General features: G+C 53.3%; 7 protein-coding genes across 7 annotated transcripts; 4 read left to right on the top strand and 3 right to left on the bottom strand.

The window, feature by feature from the left end:
• Window positions 1-340: 340 nt before the first annotated feature.
• BKA58DRAFT_370441 (glycoside hydrolase superfamily) lies at window positions 341-1,674 on the top strand. The gene is made up of 2 exons (XM_046168989.1): window positions 341-1,159; window positions 1,227-1,674. The coding sequence occupies exons 1-2, from the start codon at window positions 578-580 to the stop codon at window positions 1,656-1,658; spliced, it is 1,014 nt and encodes a 337-aa protein (XP_046020348.1). The 5' UTR covers window positions 341-577; the 3' UTR covers window positions 1,659-1,674.
• A 2,725-nt stretch (window positions 1,675-4,399) lies between these two features.
• On the bottom strand, window positions 4,400-5,416 carry BKA58DRAFT_444829 (Spherulation-specific family 4; the record flags this gene model as incomplete). The annotated part of the gene is made up of 3 exons (XM_046174105.1): window positions 4,400-4,728; window positions 4,918-5,270; window positions 5,340-5,416. The coding sequence occupies 3 exons, from the start codon at window positions 5,414-5,416 to the stop codon at window positions 4,400-4,402; spliced, it is 759 nt and encodes a 252-aa protein (XP_046020347.1).
• Window positions 5,417-5,876: 460 nt separating this feature from the next.
• BKA58DRAFT_66970 (UDP-glucose 4-epimerase) lies at window positions 5,877-7,781 on the top strand. The gene is made up of 3 exons (XM_046175694.1): window positions 5,877-6,933; window positions 6,986-7,238; window positions 7,301-7,781. The coding sequence occupies exons 1-3, from the start codon at window positions 6,031-6,033 to the stop codon at window positions 7,525-7,527; spliced, it is 1,383 nt and encodes a 460-aa protein (XP_046020346.1). The 5' UTR covers window positions 5,877-6,030; the 3' UTR covers window positions 7,528-7,781.
• Window positions 7,782-8,548: 767 nt separating this feature from the next.
• On the top strand, window positions 8,549-11,423 carry BKA58DRAFT_394735 (uncharacterized protein). Its single transcript, XM_046171218.1, has 4 exons — window positions 8,549-9,145; window positions 9,195-9,910; window positions 10,148-10,944; window positions 11,004-11,423. Exons 1-4 carry the CDS (start codon window positions 8,674-8,676, stop codon window positions 11,017-11,019), a joined length of 2,001 nt encoding a protein of 666 aa, XP_046020345.1. The 5' UTR covers window positions 8,549-8,673; the 3' UTR covers window positions 11,020-11,423.
• A 279-nt stretch (window positions 11,424-11,702) lies between these two features.
• Window positions 11,703-12,564, bottom strand: BKA58DRAFT_326150 (GTP-binding nuclear protein-like protein Ran; the record flags this gene model as incomplete). Its single annotated transcript, XM_046168041.1, has 4 exons — window positions 11,703-12,040; window positions 12,088-12,241; window positions 12,295-12,387; window positions 12,493-12,564. The coding sequence occupies 4 exons, from the start codon at window positions 12,562-12,564 to the stop codon at window positions 11,703-11,705; spliced, it is 657 nt and encodes a 218-aa protein (XP_046020344.1).
• Window positions 12,565-13,088: 524 nt separating this feature from the next.
• On the bottom strand, window positions 13,089-13,958 carry BKA58DRAFT_406429 (26S proteasome non-ATPase regulatory subunit 9; the record flags this gene model as incomplete). Its single annotated transcript, XM_046171956.1, has 4 exons — window positions 13,089-13,220; window positions 13,287-13,615; window positions 13,679-13,751; window positions 13,803-13,958. 4 exons carry the CDS (start codon window positions 13,956-13,958, stop codon window positions 13,089-13,091), a joined length of 690 nt encoding a protein of 229 aa, XP_046020343.1.
• A 337-nt stretch (window positions 13,959-14,295) lies between these two features.
• BKA58DRAFT_66691 (uncharacterized protein) lies at window positions 14,296-18,367 on the top strand. The gene is made up of 3 exons (XM_046175693.1): window positions 14,296-15,676; window positions 15,723-16,079; window positions 16,125-18,367. The coding sequence occupies exons 1-3, from the start codon at window positions 14,633-14,635 to the stop codon at window positions 17,913-17,915; spliced, it is 3,192 nt and encodes a 1,063-aa protein (XP_046020342.1). The 5' UTR covers window positions 14,296-14,632; the 3' UTR covers window positions 17,916-18,367.
• The last annotated feature ends 100 nt before the right edge of the window (window positions 18,368-18,467 follow it).

Here is an 18,467-nt window from a genome sequence, read left to right as displayed (position 1 = left end):
CAGAACTGAGTTGGAGGGACAGCTGCGCCGCATTTCGCTACCTCAGCTTCGAACAGCTCACTACACCGGCCACGTAGTCATATCGTCTGCCGAAATCGACTCAGTCGTGTAACTGTACCATGGCCTTTTACGAATAGCTGAACTAGTGCTTTCGCCCCCATCAATCGATAATGTGTTGAGCTGCCAACCTTTCCAGCCGGGAGCGTATTCCTTCGGCACGCCTCACCCGCAATATGACTGCATGTGCGCTACACCAGATACAGTTACTATCCGTCTTACATACAACAGCTGTATATTACCTACATATGCAAGGTGGCGCACGTCACTGCGCCGCTTGCGACGCGTCTCCTCGTGATATTTCCAGTCTATCGATTTTTTTTGGAGAGTTTGAGGAGTGTCAGGTGTGGCTGTTCAGCGCCTTCATGTCGGTTTGGCCGTTGTTGTATATTCTGAACGTTTGCGGTTACTGAAACCCTCGTGCTTTGACTGTGATAGATAATTTGGCGTCGGTGGAGGAAATTCAGCAGGTTGGCAAACCTCATCTTCTCCGCCTAGCAACCGGTCGCACAAAAGCACGATGTACGCGAAACCCAAAGCACAACAACCATGGTCTCTCCGGCGCAAGATTCTCCTTGCAGTCGGCATCCTCATCCTAATCCTCGCCTTAGGCCTCGGTTTAGGTTTGGGCCTCACGCTGGGACGCGATAACGACGACAACGACAACACCTCACCACCAGCCTCCACCCTAACACCTCTCCCCACACCAAACACCACAATACCATGGAAACCATCCGTATCCGATACCTGGCAAATCATCCTCTCTCACCCACCCGATCTATCCTCGTCGGACACCAGCACAACGCCCAACGTCAGCATCTTCGACATCGATCTCTTCGACACACCCACCGAGACGATAAACCAACTACATTCCATGGGCAAGAAAGTGATCTGCTATTTCAGCGCAGGAAGCTACGAGGACTGGCGGCCTGACGCGTCGGAGTTCAAGAAAGAGGATCTTGGGCGCGATCTAGATGGGTGGCCGGGCGAGAAATGGTTAGATCTGGGTAGTGAGAATGTGAGGAGGATAATGAAGAAGAGGATAGATTTGGCGAAGGAGAAGGAGTGTGATGGTGTTGATCCTGATAATGTTGATGGTTATGTGAGTATATCTACCTCTATGCCATTTGCCGCTGTGTAATTATATGTTGACTAACAAACCTCCCCAGCAAAACAACAACGGCCTCTCCCTCACCCAATCCTCCTCAATATCCTACATCTCCTACCTCTCCGCCTTAACCACCCCCCTAAACCTCACTCTCGGCCTTAAAAATGCCGGCGATATCATCCCAGCCGTTCTCCCCATCGTGCACTTCAGCGTGAACGAGCAATGTGCAAAGTACGGTGAGTGCGCCACCTTCGCCCCCTTCATTGCAGCGGGGAAACCCGTGTTCCACATCGAGTATCCGGATGGAGCGGGGGCGGAGCAAGGATTGAAAGAAGATATTGTGGGGAGGTATTGTGGTAGAACGGGGAAGGGAGATGGGAGTGAGGGGTTTAGTACGGTGCTGAAGAAGATGGAGTTGGATGGGTGGGTTGAGTTTTGTGATAGGAGGGTTGAGGTTACGGATGTGGATGAGGGGCTGGGGAATCATGGGTAGAGTAGGAAATAGGAGGGACGTAGTTGGATGGCTTATGATTATTCTGTTGTCATCGAAGCTTGCTCACTACTTCCGACCTTGACGTTGTGCTTAAGCTTTCAGGAGGCTGATATCGTTCTTAGACCAGCGTGCTTCGCTGTACCAAGCTTTGCAACACAACCAGGTTATCGTGGTTGTCTGCGCTGAGTACAGCCTGCTTGAATCGCATTATGCGGTAGCTGCTATAGCTGCAATGTCTGCGACGGGGTCTATACCCCCTGGCTCATGCTGTCTGCTGACACAGCATTCCTTCTGCAGCAACATCTCCAAATCGCGATTCAACACTATACCAGCAGCAAACGAGTCAGTCAGACTTCCAAGCGGTATGCCTCCCAGTATTTCCGGCAAGCAAAACACTAACGCCCAACTTCATTCTTCCACATCTCCGCTACCCCAGCCTCGATACCCTTCCCTTTTGCACACCGTATATCACACAGCACGCATGAACCTCGGGTGATGCGACTTGGCTTTAGCCGTCGTAAAAGCTGGAGAAACCCTGCTTACACCGGCTCTTCCTACCGAAGTGAGGGTGTCCTACGGCCGGGTATCTGACATCGGTGGCGTGTGTCTGAGGCTGAACAGCTCACTGGTGGAATATGACGTTACCATCTTTTGCTTGTTTGATGCATCAAGCAAAAGGTATGCATAGTATGGATTTAATATCGGTACGGGTCGTGTTTGCCAAGGTGCAGCTACCGGCCGGTTGAATGCGATTCAATATCCGATGCAGGTGAGGTGGAAAGTCTGGGGCGGATATATCGATTGCGGTAGGTATGCTCGGCATATTGATGTTGTTTATGCTTTTGCCTGCGGTCGGTATAGTGAGACTGCTGGTCGAACGGGTGAACTGGCTTATTCGAGCAAGTTTCCGGGTGAGGCTGACTGGTCGGCGGGGAATGGCGTGGTCATCTAATTCTAGAGCGCGATCTTGTTGACCGTTCTCGATGGAGGATGATGCGTTGGTCTCTAGATCTGAACTACGACGTTAGTGGTAAGTGTGCAGGTTCCTAGCCTGCGGGAAGACCGCCGCTGAGGGCCAGATGCACGGTATGGTCGGGACGAATGTACATGTCGCATACGATACGACGAATTAGATTGACCATGGATCTCGATGCGTTACGCGAATCGACATCGAGGTTATTCGGGTTCGTTGCAGACCTACTCCAACCAGCGAACCCGAACGTACGTCACACAAATCCTTCCCTAGATGCAAGCCACATAGGCGGTACATCCACCGTATCGGCGTGCGATACGAGCTTTTGAGAGTATCGAAAAGTCTTTGTGTGGTTGCGATCACGCAACTCCACTTTCCGTGTTCGGTAGTCGGGTCCTGCCACATATATTGGGATCCACTCTGTGTAACTGAAACATTAGCAAGAGGCGAGTAGACTTTGCTGTCTACCGGATGTATATTCTCGACATCCTTACAAGCAAGCATGCGTGGTTTACAAGAAATCTTGCCAATAGAGGTAGGTGAGTCCGCATATTGATGTCGTCATTTAGCAAGGCTGATCACGCGTAATGGCGCTGTCTCCTCGTGTTTTATCGTCTAGCTGTGAGAACTCAGCGAACTAGCAAAACGGATGGCTGTAAATAGCCATGCATACAAGAGCTCTTCTGGTTGAGGCGATCCTGCGTTCCGCCGGCCTTGTGTTGTTTGTGGTGTGATCTGAAAGTTGGCTTCTCGCTTTCGGACCCGACCGATCGGAAGCGCAACGAACGCATCCCTCGAATGCAGCTAGAGAAGTCCACCTGGGAGGAAAAACTAGCACAGTATTCTATAAGCGAAGGCCAGAAAGGCGATGCGGAGAAGCGCGACAGTCCGCGAGGTGGCAGTCATGGCGGCACGACTTCGGCCCTCTGCACCTCTTGATGCAGCACGTACACTGCATGTCTTCGCAGAGCCGCCGGTATTTGTTATCCCTCCTCTCGCGGAGTAGCCTCGGTGCTCATCCAAGGATGACATACATCAAGGAAAGTGTCAATATCGAAGCCTGGAGCGTCGCTTGGAAAGATGCACAAGTAGACATGGGCCCACGCGGTACGCAGCAGAGATTGAATTTCGAAATGAAGGCCAAGGTTGAAATAGAGTGTGTATGCAGCTTTAGTGCAGGACGAAAGGCTTGTTTGTTTGATCCGGGGAAACGCGCAGGGGTTGGGTGAGCTAGATCTGCCGCCTAAAGCGGCAAACAGGGGAGCTCTCGGGGTAATATTAGAGCCAACCGGATGTAAACATTTGGTGGTCCAAATTTCTACGTCAAGTTTCGTGATGATCGTTGCTTGTTTGGAGGCGGCATTGTGTAGTTGGGCTAATTCCTCGTAAGCTTTCCTCGGATTCAACCGACGGGGTGACGGACCGCTTGTGTCACGGAGGGACTTCTTACATGGCGGACCGCCTTTGGTACGCCTCGTCACGGCGCATTAGCCGACTCGCTGTTGAGAAAGCCACGGTAGCACAAACCAGCTGTGACTAGAAGATCCTTTCCTTCTGCATGCCAGCTTCTTTCCAGAGATCAAAGTCATCAAGCCCCAGGCTAGAGACAGCGGAGTCAAGTGATCGAGGCTTGCCGCATAAGGGTTTGTAGACGATGGACTGGTTGAAGCTCCATAGAGAGGACAACGGTCAAAGACGTGTGTAGCTTGCGTGGATTGAGCGATCGATGACATGATACCTACCACCCTCACTTCCATGGCTGTGACCTTCACCTCAGCAGCGCAGCCACGCCTTCGATGAACGCAGGCAGCACACCGTCGAGATCGGTATAATCCGAGCTAGCTGTCATCCAGATGCTGCGGCCCAGGGCTAGTAACTGCAATAGCATACTAGCCATCTCAAGAATTGTCAGATCCGGTGTAGAATGCACAAGCAGTGCAAGCTTTTCGCGATCATATGAATCCGTCACCTTGAAAAGCTCGCCACCCTCAACCGTCCAATTGGAAAATGAGTTCTCGAAAATAACGGTTAAGTCCGGTGCATTGAACAGTGCCTCATCAAAGTAAGCAGGCTCTGGAAGAGCCCCAGGGTTGTGAACTAAAGTGCAGTGTCAGCCTTACGCTCATGCAACTGCCGGAGTTGAGAAATGGAGTTTCTTGACGCCTGCAAGAGAAAGAGACCCATTCAAGAGGGTACGGTAAAGTGAACGGCAACACAACAGGGGTCTCGAAAGCCGACTGCCGTAACGGTCCTCTATCGATACATAGAAAGGCGGGCTGAGCTTACCAATGAAGCTGTCCTTTAGTCCGGCGCTGTCTTGAACTGCTTGAGTGATGCTATCGAGATACACTGCATAGTCTGTAGAGTATTGTGTAGGCGTCTCATCGACAAAGACACCACTCAAAGCCAGTGAAGGATCATATTCTCCCCAAAATGAAAAGGCGGCGATATCATCCAGTACAGAACTCAAGTCCCTGGTACACCACGTGGTTGCCACATAACCGATAGTGCGTACATTGCTGAGCGAGTTGAGCGCCTCGATGGCTGCGGTATATTCTGCGTTCGGTAGTGCACCCTCTCCAGGCCCGTTATGCACATTGATCACAACCGTAAAGTGTATGCGAGGGAACGACGATGCTCTGGAAGTAGTACACATCGTTAGTCCCGCTATAACGAGTAGCAACAATAGTAGAGGCACCGTATCGTACACATCGTGAAACGGATCCCATGCGCCTGCTGAGGGGTAGACGTATAGCGGAACAATTACGGAGCTTGGCCCGTCCATGACTCTGCTTTGAGCGCGGCTGGCTACGAGCCGGTGACGAGAGACTTGTCCAAACGGAGATGAGGCGATGGAGAGTAAGACCTGAGAAACACAGCTTACAGATACTGACAAACGAAAGTGTGTAATGGATATTTTAATGGTGTGTTCGGGCACCAAGAAAGCATTGATGAGTACCGGAACCGGGTCATCGAACGAAGCCTCGTCGTATGCCCACGTTGAATCTCTTGCGGCCCAGGCGATGGTATTTTGAGAGATTAGAGGACGCGGCAATGCAACCACACGGGTAGGTCTTGCGCACTTGGCCATGCAAATTGGACAGGGATCGTTAGCGATGCGAGAGTATATTCTGAGGGTGCTAGACCTGAGGAGACTCCGAAACTGATGAGTCGGGATGAAGAGGCCGCATCATGCCAAGCCATGTAAACAATATTGACGGCGCAGGAAAAGTCTGACTTCGATGTCTTCTGCCTAATTGATCGTGATTTGAGGCTGTTGTTGAACGCTGTGGCGCGTATAAAGAATTTCGGACGTATCGAGAAAGGTAGCGCCGTAACAATCAACGCGTTCGCTCTTCTTCGATACACTCGTTCATGCGCCAAGCATAGTTGCGCAAAATGTCATCATCCTCTTCGACATACTCGCTATCGCCCTCCGTAACTCCGGAAGTAATCAATACACCGGGAACACAACGATCGGTGCTATTCGACGACGATGTAGTAGCAGATCCTCTTAACATCGATGGGTTCACGTCCAGCTTCATCATGGTCGTCGGTGGTCTGGGATACATCGGCTCCCATACAGTATTGGAGTTGCTCAAAGAAGGCTACAACGTGCTGGTCATCGACGACTTGAGCAACTCATACGAAAGCGTCCTGAGCAGAGTGCGAAGTCTTGCGATCGACTTCTGCACGGCGCATGGGCGACGAATGCCAGCATTGCACTTTCGCCAACTGGATTACAGAAGTGCGCAGATGAAGACTGTACTGGCCAGCTATTCATCGTATTCGATCATAAGCAAGCCAGTGCCTATGCCAACACGATTCCCATACTCGACTTTACAAAGGACAGACTCTGGTATCGACATGGATATGGACGACGCGCAAGAACCGGTCGTTGAGAGACTGTCCAGGATATCAGGTGTCATCCATTTCGCAGCGTACAAGTCGGTTGAAGAGAGCATCCGGACGCCCTTGAGATATTACAGCAACAACGTCTGCGGGCTGGTTGACTTTCTGGGTTTGCTGGAGGAGTTTGGAATCAAGAACTTTGTGTTCTCCTCCTCTGCAACAGTCTACGGCGAGGGGGCTAACTGTGGGCTACCTCTGCGCGAAGAGCTGTGCGTGCATCATCCCGAGTCGTTCGTAGATAGCGATGGGGCAGAACGCCGAGTTTTGCCGGGCGTCCTGGGCCTCACATCACCTTATGGTCGATCCAAGTTCATGTGCGAGTCCATTCTGGCAGACCTGGCGCTTTCCGACCCCACATGGTCGATAACCGCCCTTCGGTACTTCAATCCGGTATGTACATTCGATTTTCAGGAAGCATTTGAGGTATGTCTAACAACTGTAGGTCGGTTGCCATGAGTCTGGTATTCTCGGTGAAGATCCTCGACAGAAACCGAGCAACCTAATTCCAGTCATTGCAACAGTCCTGACAGGGACAAAGCCAGTGCTGGACATCTTCGGCACCGATTGGAACACCCCAGACGGGACGGCAGTGCGGGACTTTATCCATGTAGTCGATTTGGCTCGTGGCCATATTGCGGCTTTGGCAGCTTCGGCGGCTGGTCGCACCATAGCACCATTTCGCACGTACAACCTTGGTGAGTGGTGGCCTTGAAAGAGAACGTCCCACATTAAGGTCTGTGTACTGACATCAACCCAGGTACGGGCCGTGGACATACGGTCCGCGAAGTTCTCCAGAGCTTGGAGGAGGCATCTCAACGGAAGATCCCCGTCAGGGAAGTCGGCCGCAGGGCTGGAGATGTTGGCTTCTGTGTGGCCGAGGTGCGACGAGCAGAAACCGAGCTGCAGTGGAAGGCTGAGAGGTCCCTGAATGACTGTTCCGGGGACGTATGGAACTTCACTAAGGCTAGGTGTATAGAGACGTAGACAAGGGGCGTGCTGAGTGGCCCTGCACGGTTTCCTTCATCATCCTTTCCCTGCATATTCTAGCATCAGCGGCATTTCTTCTCTTGTGAGTACAGCAAGATAGACTATAGGCGCCGAGTCTAATACCCAATTTCCCATTGAATGATTTGAAAGTTGCTGCATGGCTGATTGTGCAAGACGTCGTAGCCAGATCACGGAAATGAGCGAGACCTAGTGGAGAGTCGACGAGGCTTGGAGGCAATGCGCAGGTCCGCCTCCTTTCGTATGCGTTCAGCGCCTAGACAGCCCAAGTTTGGCCAATCGAGACGAATGTTGGATTGCTTTTTGGCGTGGTGTGGGTGGGTTCATCGCTGGTATCAGATAAGGCTGTAGCAGCATAGAGAGCCAAGGCCAGGTTGCATCGAGCCGAAATCTTAGAGGCGCACTGTGCTGTTACGTCGCAGCCGCGGTAGCATTTCCTTGACTAACACAGTCCAATGGAACGTGTAAGATCATGTGGCGAGGCGACTACTTCAGCTGGGTCGCTACACTCAACCCTTTCCGCCGAACGTGCGCAGAACCACTAACCCCACGATAAAATGGCAAAGCGAAGGCGGAATCAAAGCTAGCGATACGACGGTCACGGGAATGCGCGCAAACGGCCCAGTAATGGACAACGGCAGTGCCGTGGAGACAGCTCGTTGGATCCGATTCGCCAGCAGTGCGTTTCAGTCCCGGCCGGCTTGCGTTCAAGCGGCACAAGCGAAGTACAGGCGACGGCAGGATCCAACGGTGCGTCAAAGGGCGACGGGGCAGTCCGCCCATGTCGACGGTACGATGTAGTTGCACAGAACATGTTGTCCTGAGCTGACTGGGGCGGCGATCACAGAGGGGCCGACAAAGAGGCTGAGGCTCTCCTTGCGTCTTGCGGTTGGCGTCTTGAGTTCGGCGGAGACGGCCGATTGGGTGAAGATGGAAGGAGGCTTCGGAAGCTTTTGGCGATTTCAGCGCTAGGCCGAGTAGACGGGCGTCACGTGCCGGGTCAACAGTACTAGCAGCCCGCACCCGTTGCAACCTCAACGTCTCTACCTACGCACAGTCGCAAAGCCCGCGCCGACCTGGATACCGTGGATTCTTAATCGCCTGCGCGTAGACGGTTCTGTTGCGATGCCTCCCTCTGCCATGGCGATGCCTGGGCAACACATGAACGGCGCTCCTTCGAACATCTCGGCTGGCGTAGATCCCACTTACTGGGGCGGCCACCAGAACTTCTCACCGGACTCCACATCGCCATTGTCGCCCTCGTTAGGGCTCCATCTGTCGCCGACACAGAGTATCACCACCCAGAGCAGCATCAATGGAAGCACGCCTCCGGCGCAAACGCCCCAGTCGGACAGCGGCGGCAGCAAAGGAAGCGGCCAGAAGACCAGCCAGAAGCAGTCAAATAACGACCAAACCAGAGCCTCGGTCGCTGTCGCGTGCGTCCCATGCCGCAGTAGACATTTGAAATGCGACGGTGGTGTGCGATGTTCCCGATGTAGGACCGACGACGTGGAATGCACCTACATCAAGTCGCGAAGAGGCTGGAAGGGCAAGCGGAAAACCAAGGAAGAGACCGGCGCGTCCACGACCCCAAATGGTGGGTAATATCGCAACGACGGCATCGTCACAACATCTAACGTGATTAGGTTTATCTGCACCTGAAGTCCAAGCCAACAATGGCCACATCTCGTCGCCTGAGTACTCGTACAACGGCGATGCTGGTATGAACCAGCTCAGCCCAACTCACGGTCTTGGCGTCCGACCTGTAGCCCCACCAGTTGCTCAACTCAACCTAAATGGATCCGCGCGTCTGAACCGGTTTGGTCACTTGGGACCCGAGACGGCCGTTCAGGCCTTCTACCACTTTTTCTACAATTCACATCCCTTCTGTCTCCCGGAGCCGAGGTTGCTAGAACTCTTCAAGGAACGACATGCCCCACTCTTGGAATATGCCGTGCAATTCATCGGATCCAGCTACATACCGTCGGTACCTACGGCCATGTACAAGGAAGCGTTAGATCGCCAGATAGACAGCAACAACTACGCAAGAGATGCGTGGTCGGTCCAAGCCCTTCTCCTCTTCGCCATCGGCCTTCATGCCCACAACGAGGTTCCACGCGCCGCCCAAATCTTCACCATAGCCCAAAACCTGACACTGGAAATCGGCCTCAACCGTATGGAATTTGCGCTGATGCACGGAGAAAACGACCCCCAGCTGGAAGAAAGCTGGCGGAGAACGTGGTGGTCCATGTTTACGGCCAACGGCATGATGACAGCAGTCAACCCCGGTGTGCAATTCCGACTGAAAGACGTCGTAACCGACGTCCCACTGCCATGTGAGAACGTCGAGTACTTTTCAGGCGTAAGTACCCACTCCCCTGACATCAGATCTGACATGTGTCAAATCGGCTTGGCATGATTCCCTTCTTAGTGCGAACCCGTGCCGCTCCTACCCCAGATGAGATCATCTGACTGCATGTCACACATGATGAGATCGATCTTATGCATGTCATGCATAAGATATCCCAACTACACGCCATACTCCTACTACCACACGCCGATACTCCATTCCAGAGCGCAAGACTAACAACCTCCACAGCAAATACCATATCCCTCGACCCTCTCCGACTACGACGACTCTGCCTTCCTCCCCCACTTCGCAACCTTCTCCTCCTTCACCTACCTCATCGACGCAATCCGCATCCTAGGAAAAGTCTTCGAATGCGCGCGTCTAGACTCCACCTTCGAATACCACGCCGTCGACGTCGTAGACCAATATCTATGTAACTGGCGCCTGCATCTCCCCGCCTCCAAAACCGACATCGTATCCAACGACGGGCACGTCGACGAAGTGCTGTTCCAGGCACACATGGTAAACGCCGGTAGCACGATTATGCTGCACCGACCCCGCAGCAACCTTGGCTTCGGAAGGGTGGAAGGCGTGAACATATGTGTGCAGCCCGGACAGGTTTTGTTACCGACACAAACCCGCGAAATCCACACCGCGAAATGTCTCACCTCCGCTGAAAACATCTCCTCCCTCATCCGGCTGCCAGGCCCCCTCCTCTACCACACCCCCTTCTTCACCTGCGTCGTCGTCATGGCGTCCGTCGTACACCTATCATACTGGTCCTTCCTCGTCCCTGACGGCCAAGACGACATCATCAAGCAGTCTATCCGCCTCGACGTGGGTACGCTGCAGCAATATAGCAATACGTGGCCGATTGCGAATGTGGTCCTCGGACAGGTGCGGGGCGTGGCGCACACGCTGTTTAATAGTAAGAAGGCGATGTCAATACATCTGTGGAGTAATTTGCAGCAGGACGATGTTATCAGGGGAGTTATTGAAGAGGGGAGAGCTGTGCCGCAGCAGCAGTATGCGCAGTTGATTGCTCCGTGAGTATTCCTATCTTCTTCTTCTTGCTGTGTGTGGACTTGGGCTAACATCATCGCAGCATGCTAAAATCGTAGACGGCGTCCCCGCCTTCTCGCTTTCGTTGTATCTCGCTTCGTCCTGTTTATTTGCGCGCTCATCATCTTTCACGTCTCAATGTTCTCTGTCGCGCCTTCACAAACGATCGTTTATCAACTACAGCGAGCGAGCCTTTTACTTGTCAACATCTCGGTCGTCTACGCGCTCTGGGCTCGCTATTACGCGACCCTCGTTGTTCTGTATAATGAACATACCGACATCACGCGTCGTTTCTTATCTTGCGTCTGGGCGCTTGGTGGCGCATTCCATTGAAAAAGTCCGAGCAAGCGGAGTCTGGAAAGAGCTTGATTAATGAAGATACGAACTTGCTGTTGTAGTAGTAGTAGTCGCAACGCCCTTGGGCGTGTTAATAGTAGAATCGAAAAGCTTTTTTAGTCGCACATCTTCATCTTCATCTAAGACTTCTTCATCACATTCGCAACATCATTGAGATCATTCTGAATTGATCAGGAACAGTCTAGTTGTTCATTCGTCGAAGCGCCGGCTAGTCCAGCGCTTCCTGTCGGATAGTTCCGCCAGTCCTCCTCTGCATGCCCCGTTTTCGCCAAGAATGTCCTCAATTCTCGAGCTGCATATCCGTTGTCCCATTCCACTAAATCTCGTCCATGTCGTATACCCATTAGAGCCCTAGCCGTGGCCTAGAGCAAGCTCATGACCGTATCTACAAATCGGCGTCGTCCTCATCGGGCAGAGGCATCTGGGCGGCGTTCTCCATCTCCTGTCGGTACTGGTCGAGAACGGCCTGGTCGACCTGGACCTCGGGAGGCGCCAGAGCGGGGGCGGCGACAAAGTCAAGAGACTGGTTGCCGACGAGTTTCCGGGCGAGCCAGAGGAAGGGCTTCTCGAAGTTGTAGTTGGACTTGGCAGAGATGTCGTAGTACTGGAGGTTCTTCTTTCGGTGGAAGGTGATGGACTTTGCCTTGACCTTGCGCTCCTTGACGTCGACCTTGTTACCGGTGAGGACGATGGGAATGTTCTCGCAGACACGGACCAAGTCACCTGGAGTTGTTAGCGAATGTGTATCGGGGGGTTGTGGGCGCACGTACGGTGCCAGTTGGGGACGTTCTTGTATGTGATACGCGAGGTGACGTCGAACATGATGATACCGCACTGTCCGTTGATGTAGTATCCATCGCGGAGACCACCAAACTTCTCCTGACCAGCGGTGTCCCAGACGTCGAACTGGATCTGGCCGAGGTTCTGTCGTCTCGTTAGCAGGCGTATCGCGGGCGGCAAAGGGTCGATTAACGTACTGTGGTGAAGCCGAGAGGGTGGACCTCTACTCCGAGCGTCGCAATGTACTTCTTCTCGAACTCTCCGGTCAAATGGCGCTTGACGAAGGTGGTCTGTGGTGGGGCTGTTAGCAATCCTGCATCGCAGTCTCTCGCAGTCGCGCGGCCGTCTCAATAGACGGGCTGCTATCGCGAAACGCATCCAGAGGGGCGTCATACCTTTCCGGTACCACCGTCACCGACAAGCACGAGCTTGAAGGTAGGGACTGAGCTTGCGGCAGTCTCGGCCATGGTGTCGGGTGTTGTGGCGGGGTGATGTGGTGTGTGAGGGGGGTAGTGGGCAGAGACTGTTGTCGAAAAGATGTTAGTCGGGGTCGCACAGAGTTATTGAGCAAAAGACGGTGGTGCAGACTCACGGGTGATAAAGAGTGGGGAAAGTAGCGGGCGTGAAGTGGGCAAGAAGAGGTTTTGTTGTGCTGAAGTGTTGGCGCCCCGGGCGGTGTAAATCTCTTGGCGCCTTCCGCAATTTTGACCTCACAGGCAGGCAGAGGCAGAGGCAGAGGCAGCGTTAGGCAGCTATAGGCTTCTTTGTCTCAACAAGCCCCGGGTTTGCCTTGCACCCTTTTGTAGTCATAGATTGTGATTTACTAGCAGAGTCCTTGATCTGTTTCATCCCAAAGCAAACAACGCCGGGTATCATGCTATGCTTGTTAGCCAAACCGAGTGCGCCACGCGCGCTGCCGCCAGCCTTGCCTGCCACCCATCCAACCTCGACGTATCTTTGTCGACTTCAACTGGGTGATTTATAATACACGCTACATGGGCAGCAAGTGACAGCCCAACAGTCCCCTTCCACCCCAATTCCTCCGCGGTGTGAGTTGCATCTCAACTATCTCTGCCGGGCCGCCCGATGGGTTGGGTCGCAGCGCCTTGACGGTAATGGGAATCTGCAGTTGTCAGCCTGCTGCACGCCCGACTGGAGATAGCATTCTGTGCAGCGTGGTGCGACGTACCCCTTCGTTCTGCGACACGGCCTCGGCCACGCGCGACAGCCTCTCGTGGTTTGTCCAGTCCACCCAGCCGAACTTGGTTATGGTGTCGCCCACTTGCAGGCCGGCCGTGGCTGCCGGGCTGTCTGCCACGACGCTGTTGACCTTCGCGAAGGGCGCTTCAAGAGCGGCGGGCGGTGCGCTCAGCCCTGCCTGTGCGCCGTTGGCGGTCGTCGCGTCGCTCGCCTGCGCTGCCAGACGTGCGTGGTGCTCGTGGAGGCCCTTCTCAATGCGCGACATGAGCTCCTTGTAGTCGTTCTTCAGCCGTATGATGCGCGCGCGCGTTGTTCGGACTGCGACCGGTCAGCGACGATCCTGAGCGGCCATGAGCGACCTCGATGACGCAGGCTCCTTACTCTGGGGGACATCGATATCACTGCGTGGGAAGCCGTCAAAGGTGGTCAGGCCGGTGCTCATACGGACGCCATGCTGCAACCAGACGTCAACTGCTTATCCCACCCATAGCCCTGATTTGCGTACCGAATCCAGCACCTGCCCTAATGCCTTCAACTCTGTCTCTACTCGGTCCTTCTCGGCCATGAGCTCCTGGAGCGTCAGCTGCTCTTTTGGTATGCCATTGGAGTAGCCTGCGGACGTGGGCCCTGACGAGACCGTTGGCGCATGTATATCATCCATGGTGTGCAGATGTTTGTCGCCGCCGGGCAGAGTTGAGTGCGTGAATGCCTACTACAGCTGGAGTTTGGATGTGGGGGTGGGAGCTTGAGCTCGAGCGGGGCAAAACCGCCAGGACGGTCGCCTTCCTTTTTCCTCCCTCACTTCTCTACCAAACTTCAGTATCCCCAAGACACGCGCGTGACCTCCTGCGTGCCAAATGAGGAGAATGCTCCAGTGGCTTAGTATCATCAATCTTGCGATGGCTCAGCTCGGCTACAGACATATTTGTTCTGCGTCTCCGCCGCTCCTGCCGTCATAGTGAGTCGCGACTACCAGAATATGGTGAGAGCAACGCGGCCGCCATGTTAGCTGCTCCTCGTCGATGGCTCACCACTCGCCCCTAACGAAACTCTGTCCATGGCTCCCGGTAGCCTGTGTAGACTGCGCTTTACTACGCGCTGTCTGGACCCTTTCCCTCTAGATGCCGCTATTACGTTCTTGAGGATTTTGCGCCTCTGCCCTTTCCTCCCGTCCTACCCAGTAGTCATATCCAAAATGCCTCATCCGACTTCCTCATCGCTCTGCAGCTCACTCGTCTCTCCTTAAGCCATCGTCGTTGGATGCAGTAGTATTTATCTCATGCGCTGAAAGCCTTCGTACTCGTCATATCCAGTGTCGACCATACGACCACGGACATGGCATATGTGTTGTCGCTCCGGCCTCAGAGCCCACTCAAGCGTTCCTTCAGCGACAATCCATACCTCAACTCCTGCTCCCCTCAGAAAGACACACTATTGGCACCACTGGGCGACATTACTGCTCGCAATGCTTCCGCGTGCTCGTTGTATTCCCTTGGGGCGACTAGAGCAGGCGACTGGTCTCGGAGCAACGAGAACACACCACGACTTACCTCTCAGTCGCTCCTCGATCTCGTGCCTGAGAAAGCCGGCTTCCCATTCAGTACCAGACATGTTATCGAAGAGCCACGCAAGCGAAACTGTGGGCCTGATCGGCCACCGCCATCCTTCTCGAGACTTATAGTCCCGCCTCGGCCGCATGCGAGAGGATATCACAAGTCGCAGCAAATAGCGGAGCCCTACTCTGACAGCGACAGCTCAACTGATGACAAGGATATTGACAACAACGACTTCGAAGAAACCCACCTGTTCAATCTATACGAAGCCATACATGTGCCATTGCCAGGAGGTCGCTTCATCGATCATGACGGAAACGAGCCGCGCAAAGATTACGAAGAAGTGCCTGCAGCTATTTCTGTATCTTTGCAACCCTTTCGGCGGTGGATGAGTACCTTGAGGCGTCGACATGCACAGAGGTGGAAGGATAATGACCCTGAAATACCACGGCTATCCTTCGACACCACCGATGGCATGTCTGTCCTGTCTCGACCGCTGGGAAGACTTTCTGAGTCAGTACGCAGGACGTCCGAGTCTATGACATCGTCAATGGGCTATGTGACAGCATTGAAGTCGGCTTCAATGACCATCGGCAGCGCGAGTATTGCACCGCACTCAGAAGCTGGAGTGCAAGGGAAGGTTCGCTTGGGTAACAGAAGTTGCAATTACTCAGAAGCGCGCAGATCACTCGAGAGCCATCGTGGTACACTTGGGCCTGTGCTTGATGAGAGCGCTTGGCTTCGATCACTACAGCGTCGCAAGGTCGTTGAGGAACTGATATCCTCGGAAGAGAGCTATATCGCGGACCTCAAGGTCTTGATTAATGTATGTGACCTCCTACCAGGTTATATTACCATGCTAATCTGGGCAGGACTATTTCATGATCCTTACTGCCCTTCCTACTTTATCGGGCCAGACACGATCATCCATACAACAGAATATCTCCCAGATTCTACAGCTCCACGAAGACTTGCTCGCCGAACTTCATCAGGTTGTACCTCAGGCAGACTTCACCAGAAGCGCGTATCAAGAGACATATCCCGTGACAAAAGCCAAACATATCCGCTTCCATAGTGCCGACATTGTGCCGGGGCGCTTCGCCGAGAACAAGACTGCTAGGAGGCTGAGGCATTCTTTGGAGATTGGACGATCGCCAGACCGCAGACCGCGAGGCCTAGTAACGGACACGCAGACGGCAGGGAACATTGCTAGGATATTCAACAAACACGTAAGCTATACGCGACTCTTCTATATAACTAGCTAACATAACCAGATGAAACGTTTCTTCACATACGAGGAGTACGGCGCCCATTGGACGACCATGTCACAGGATCTCACCACAATGTGCAAAGGACTGCATGGCTGGCAAGAATACGAGCGCGGTGTCGAAGCGCTGCAGAAGGTGGTCGCATCGGAGAACAACCGAGAAGCAGGTAATAAGAAGGCGCTCAGCTTTCCTGATCTCTTGATCAAGCCGATTCAGAGGGTATGCAAGTACCCTCTACTGTTCGACGACCTATGCCGCCACACTCCCGTCTACGACGATCCAGAAGCGCATGCCGAACTGGAGAAAGCTCTTTTTCGGCTGCAAGAGACTATCCGCGAAGTCAACAAGGCAAAAGACGACCCTCAAACCCGGCGACTCATTGAGATTACATGGCAGCTACAAGACCGACTAGCGTTTTCAGAGCAGAAGACGTCTCGAGCTCTTGTCTTTCGTCTTCTTGGGCATGTTCTCTTATGTGGCGCTCTACATGTGACATATCAAACACCCGATCGTATCAAAGGCGCGTACATGGTTTGTGTTCTGTACAAATCATGTCTTGTACTTGCAACGGCAAGCCGGTTCCATACGCCATATACCGTTGTCGCTTCGATTGGGCTGGCCAACGCCAGCATCGAGGAATCCGATAACGGCCGCGGCATACAATGTCGTACAGCTCCACATACATGGAAATTCGTTTTCGAACACGGCCATCGCTTACACGAACTCATCTTCAGCGCCTGCACTTCTCACGAAGAGGAGGTTTGGAAAAAGCAGCTTCACGAGCGTATTGTTTATGAGACACACGATTTCGTCGAAGGCCAGTCCACCATGCAGGACATGTACACATCCCTATCGCTAGGCCTCAAGTCTCTCGGGCCTGTTTTCGGTCATGCGAATACTATAGTACGACGCATGTCAGTTCATCGAGCGGCGACTCTAGGCGCGAAGACCAACACGAGTCAAGTCATCATCAAGAATACACAGGCGCAAAAGCTGCCCGATACACCTCCGACGTTTTCGCCAAGTATAGTAACCCGATCGCAATCGCACCTCTCCCCAAACCACATCCCTATACTTGCCCCGCGGCGAGCTGAGCGCGTACGCCTCGAGAGTACATTGGAAGATGTATGGACAAAAGACATGTTGCCCTTTCCGGGCATGTCAAATCGGAGGATGGAGAACCAAATCAGAGCTTCAGCAAACTCAGTTATGCGAAAGCTAAGCATAGCAAGCATAGCAAGCAATTTCTCGCGTCGCTCGCCCAGTCTTTCCAACACGAGCAACACGCAGTCAGAAGACTCTTTCGGAAGCCGCGTTCATAAGATGTCGAACGGGAACCTGCGAGCTCAATCAACGATTGATCGAAGGCCGACCCCGGCACTTGTCGACTTCCATTCCGCACCCGCCGCGTTCCTACCTGAGGACTTTGAGGTAGAGGACACGCGACCTTCGAGTAGACGCCGACATCTTGCCAATCGAGCGATAGGCGTAGAGCGCCCAACAGAGAAGCCTCTACAGAGCAAGCCAAAAAAGGTTCGACGTCTCTCTACGCATCTGATCAGTCTTCCAAGATCAGAATCACGCGCTCGCGTCGCCGAGAGAACCGTCTCTCACGCATCAACAGCAACCACCGTACGCGCATCACCTCCTTGCGCTGAGATAACCAAAAACATAGAAAACAGGAAACAGCGACGGCAAGAAGAGCCTACCCCCGAATCCCGGTCTGTATCTTCAAACCACTCGACCTCGAACAAGTTCTCCAAGAGTAAAAGTAGGATCTTTAATTTCTTCCGGTGATCCAACACACATACCCCGTTGGACCAACATTACGTACCACGCTGGATACGCATTGGGCGTCCACAAAACTGCAACGGGACGCATTGCAAATACATACTTCCCTTCACGACGTAACGACCACACCCAACAGCAAGTACGAGATATGAATACTACGACTGGGACGATGGCAATGACGAAGGCCAATGTAACGAATAATGATTAACCATGCGACCAGCAGAGGTTACTGCAAGGTACACCCGCCTCTCACGATCTGGGCAGCCACGTTAATGGTGGGCTGGTTGAAAGTCTGGTGATCGGGAATCACGGCATGACGTCATCTGGCTAGCGGGCTCTTGGACACGGACACGTGCTGTACCTGGGCACGCGATCGCATGATGGAGGGGCGGCGTTGCGGAAAGGACACATATATTTGGATAGTAGTGATTGAATCATGACTACATGTCATGAATTTACTTGAGTGAGATGCGTGTTTGTTATTCACTCCGAGTTCAGGTTCCTCGATACTGGTGTTGTCTACATTGCGTTTTCTCAGCCTCATAGCATGGCGGGATG

The sequence above is a fragment of the Alternaria rosae genome (assembly GCF_020736505.1).
Source record: "Alternaria rosae strain MPI-PUGE-AT-0040 chromosome Unknown BKA58scaffold_13, whole genome shotgun sequence".
In the NCBI taxonomy this organism is placed as follows: Eukaryota; Fungi; Ascomycota; class Dothideomycetes; order Pleosporales; family Pleosporaceae; genus Alternaria; species Alternaria rosae.
This window is presented reverse-complemented; position numbering and strand designations above follow the sequence as displayed.

What these genes read in the sequence shown, in the direction of transcription:
- BKA58DRAFT_66970 (XM_046175694.1), top strand. Translation starts at nt 6,031, where the DNA reads ATGTCATCATCCTCTTCGACATACTCGCTATCGCCCTCCGTAACTCCG. An exon ending in CCCTTCGGTACTTCAATCCG is followed by an intron (nt 6,934 to 6,985) that starts GTATGTACATTC and finishes TAACAACTGTAG; the next exon opens with GTCGGTTGCCATGAGTCTGG. An exon ending in ATTTCGCACGTACAACCTTG is followed by an intron (nt 7,239 to 7,300) that starts GTGAGTGGTGGC and finishes ACATCAACCCAG; the next exon opens with GTACGGGCCGTGGACATACG.
- BKA58DRAFT_394735 (XM_046171218.1), top strand. Translation starts at nt 8,674, where the DNA reads ATGCCTCCCTCTGCCATGGCGATGCCTGGGCAACACATGAACGGCGCT. An exon ending in CGCGTCCACGACCCCAAATG is followed by an intron (nt 9,146 to 9,194) that starts GTGGGTAATATC and finishes TAACGTGATTAG; the next exon opens with GTTTATCTGCACCTGAAGTC. An exon ending in ACGTCGAGTACTTTTCAGGC is followed by an intron (nt 9,911 to 10,147) that starts GTAAGTACCCAC and finishes CAACCTCCACAG; the next exon opens with CAAATACCATATCCCTCGAC.
- BKA58DRAFT_66691 (XM_046175693.1), top strand. Translation starts at nt 14,633, where the DNA reads ATGGCATATGTGTTGTCGCTCCGGCCTCAGAGCCCACTCAAGCGTTCC. An exon ending in ACCTCAAGGTCTTGATTAAT is followed by an intron (nt 15,677 to 15,722) that starts GTATGTGACCTC and finishes TAATCTGGGCAG; the next exon opens with GACTATTTCATGATCCTTAC. An exon ending in CTAGGATATTCAACAAACAC is followed by an intron (nt 16,080 to 16,124) that starts GTAAGCTATACG and finishes TAACATAACCAG; the next exon opens with ATGAAACGTTTCTTCACATA.
- BKA58DRAFT_370441 (XM_046168989.1), top strand. Translation starts at nt 578, where the DNA reads ATGTACGCGAAACCCAAAGCACAACAACCATGGTCTCTCCGGCGCAAG. An exon ending in CTGATAATGTTGATGGTTAT is followed by an intron (nt 1,160 to 1,226) that starts GTGAGTATATCT and finishes AAACCTCCCCAG; the next exon opens with CAAAACAACAACGGCCTCTC.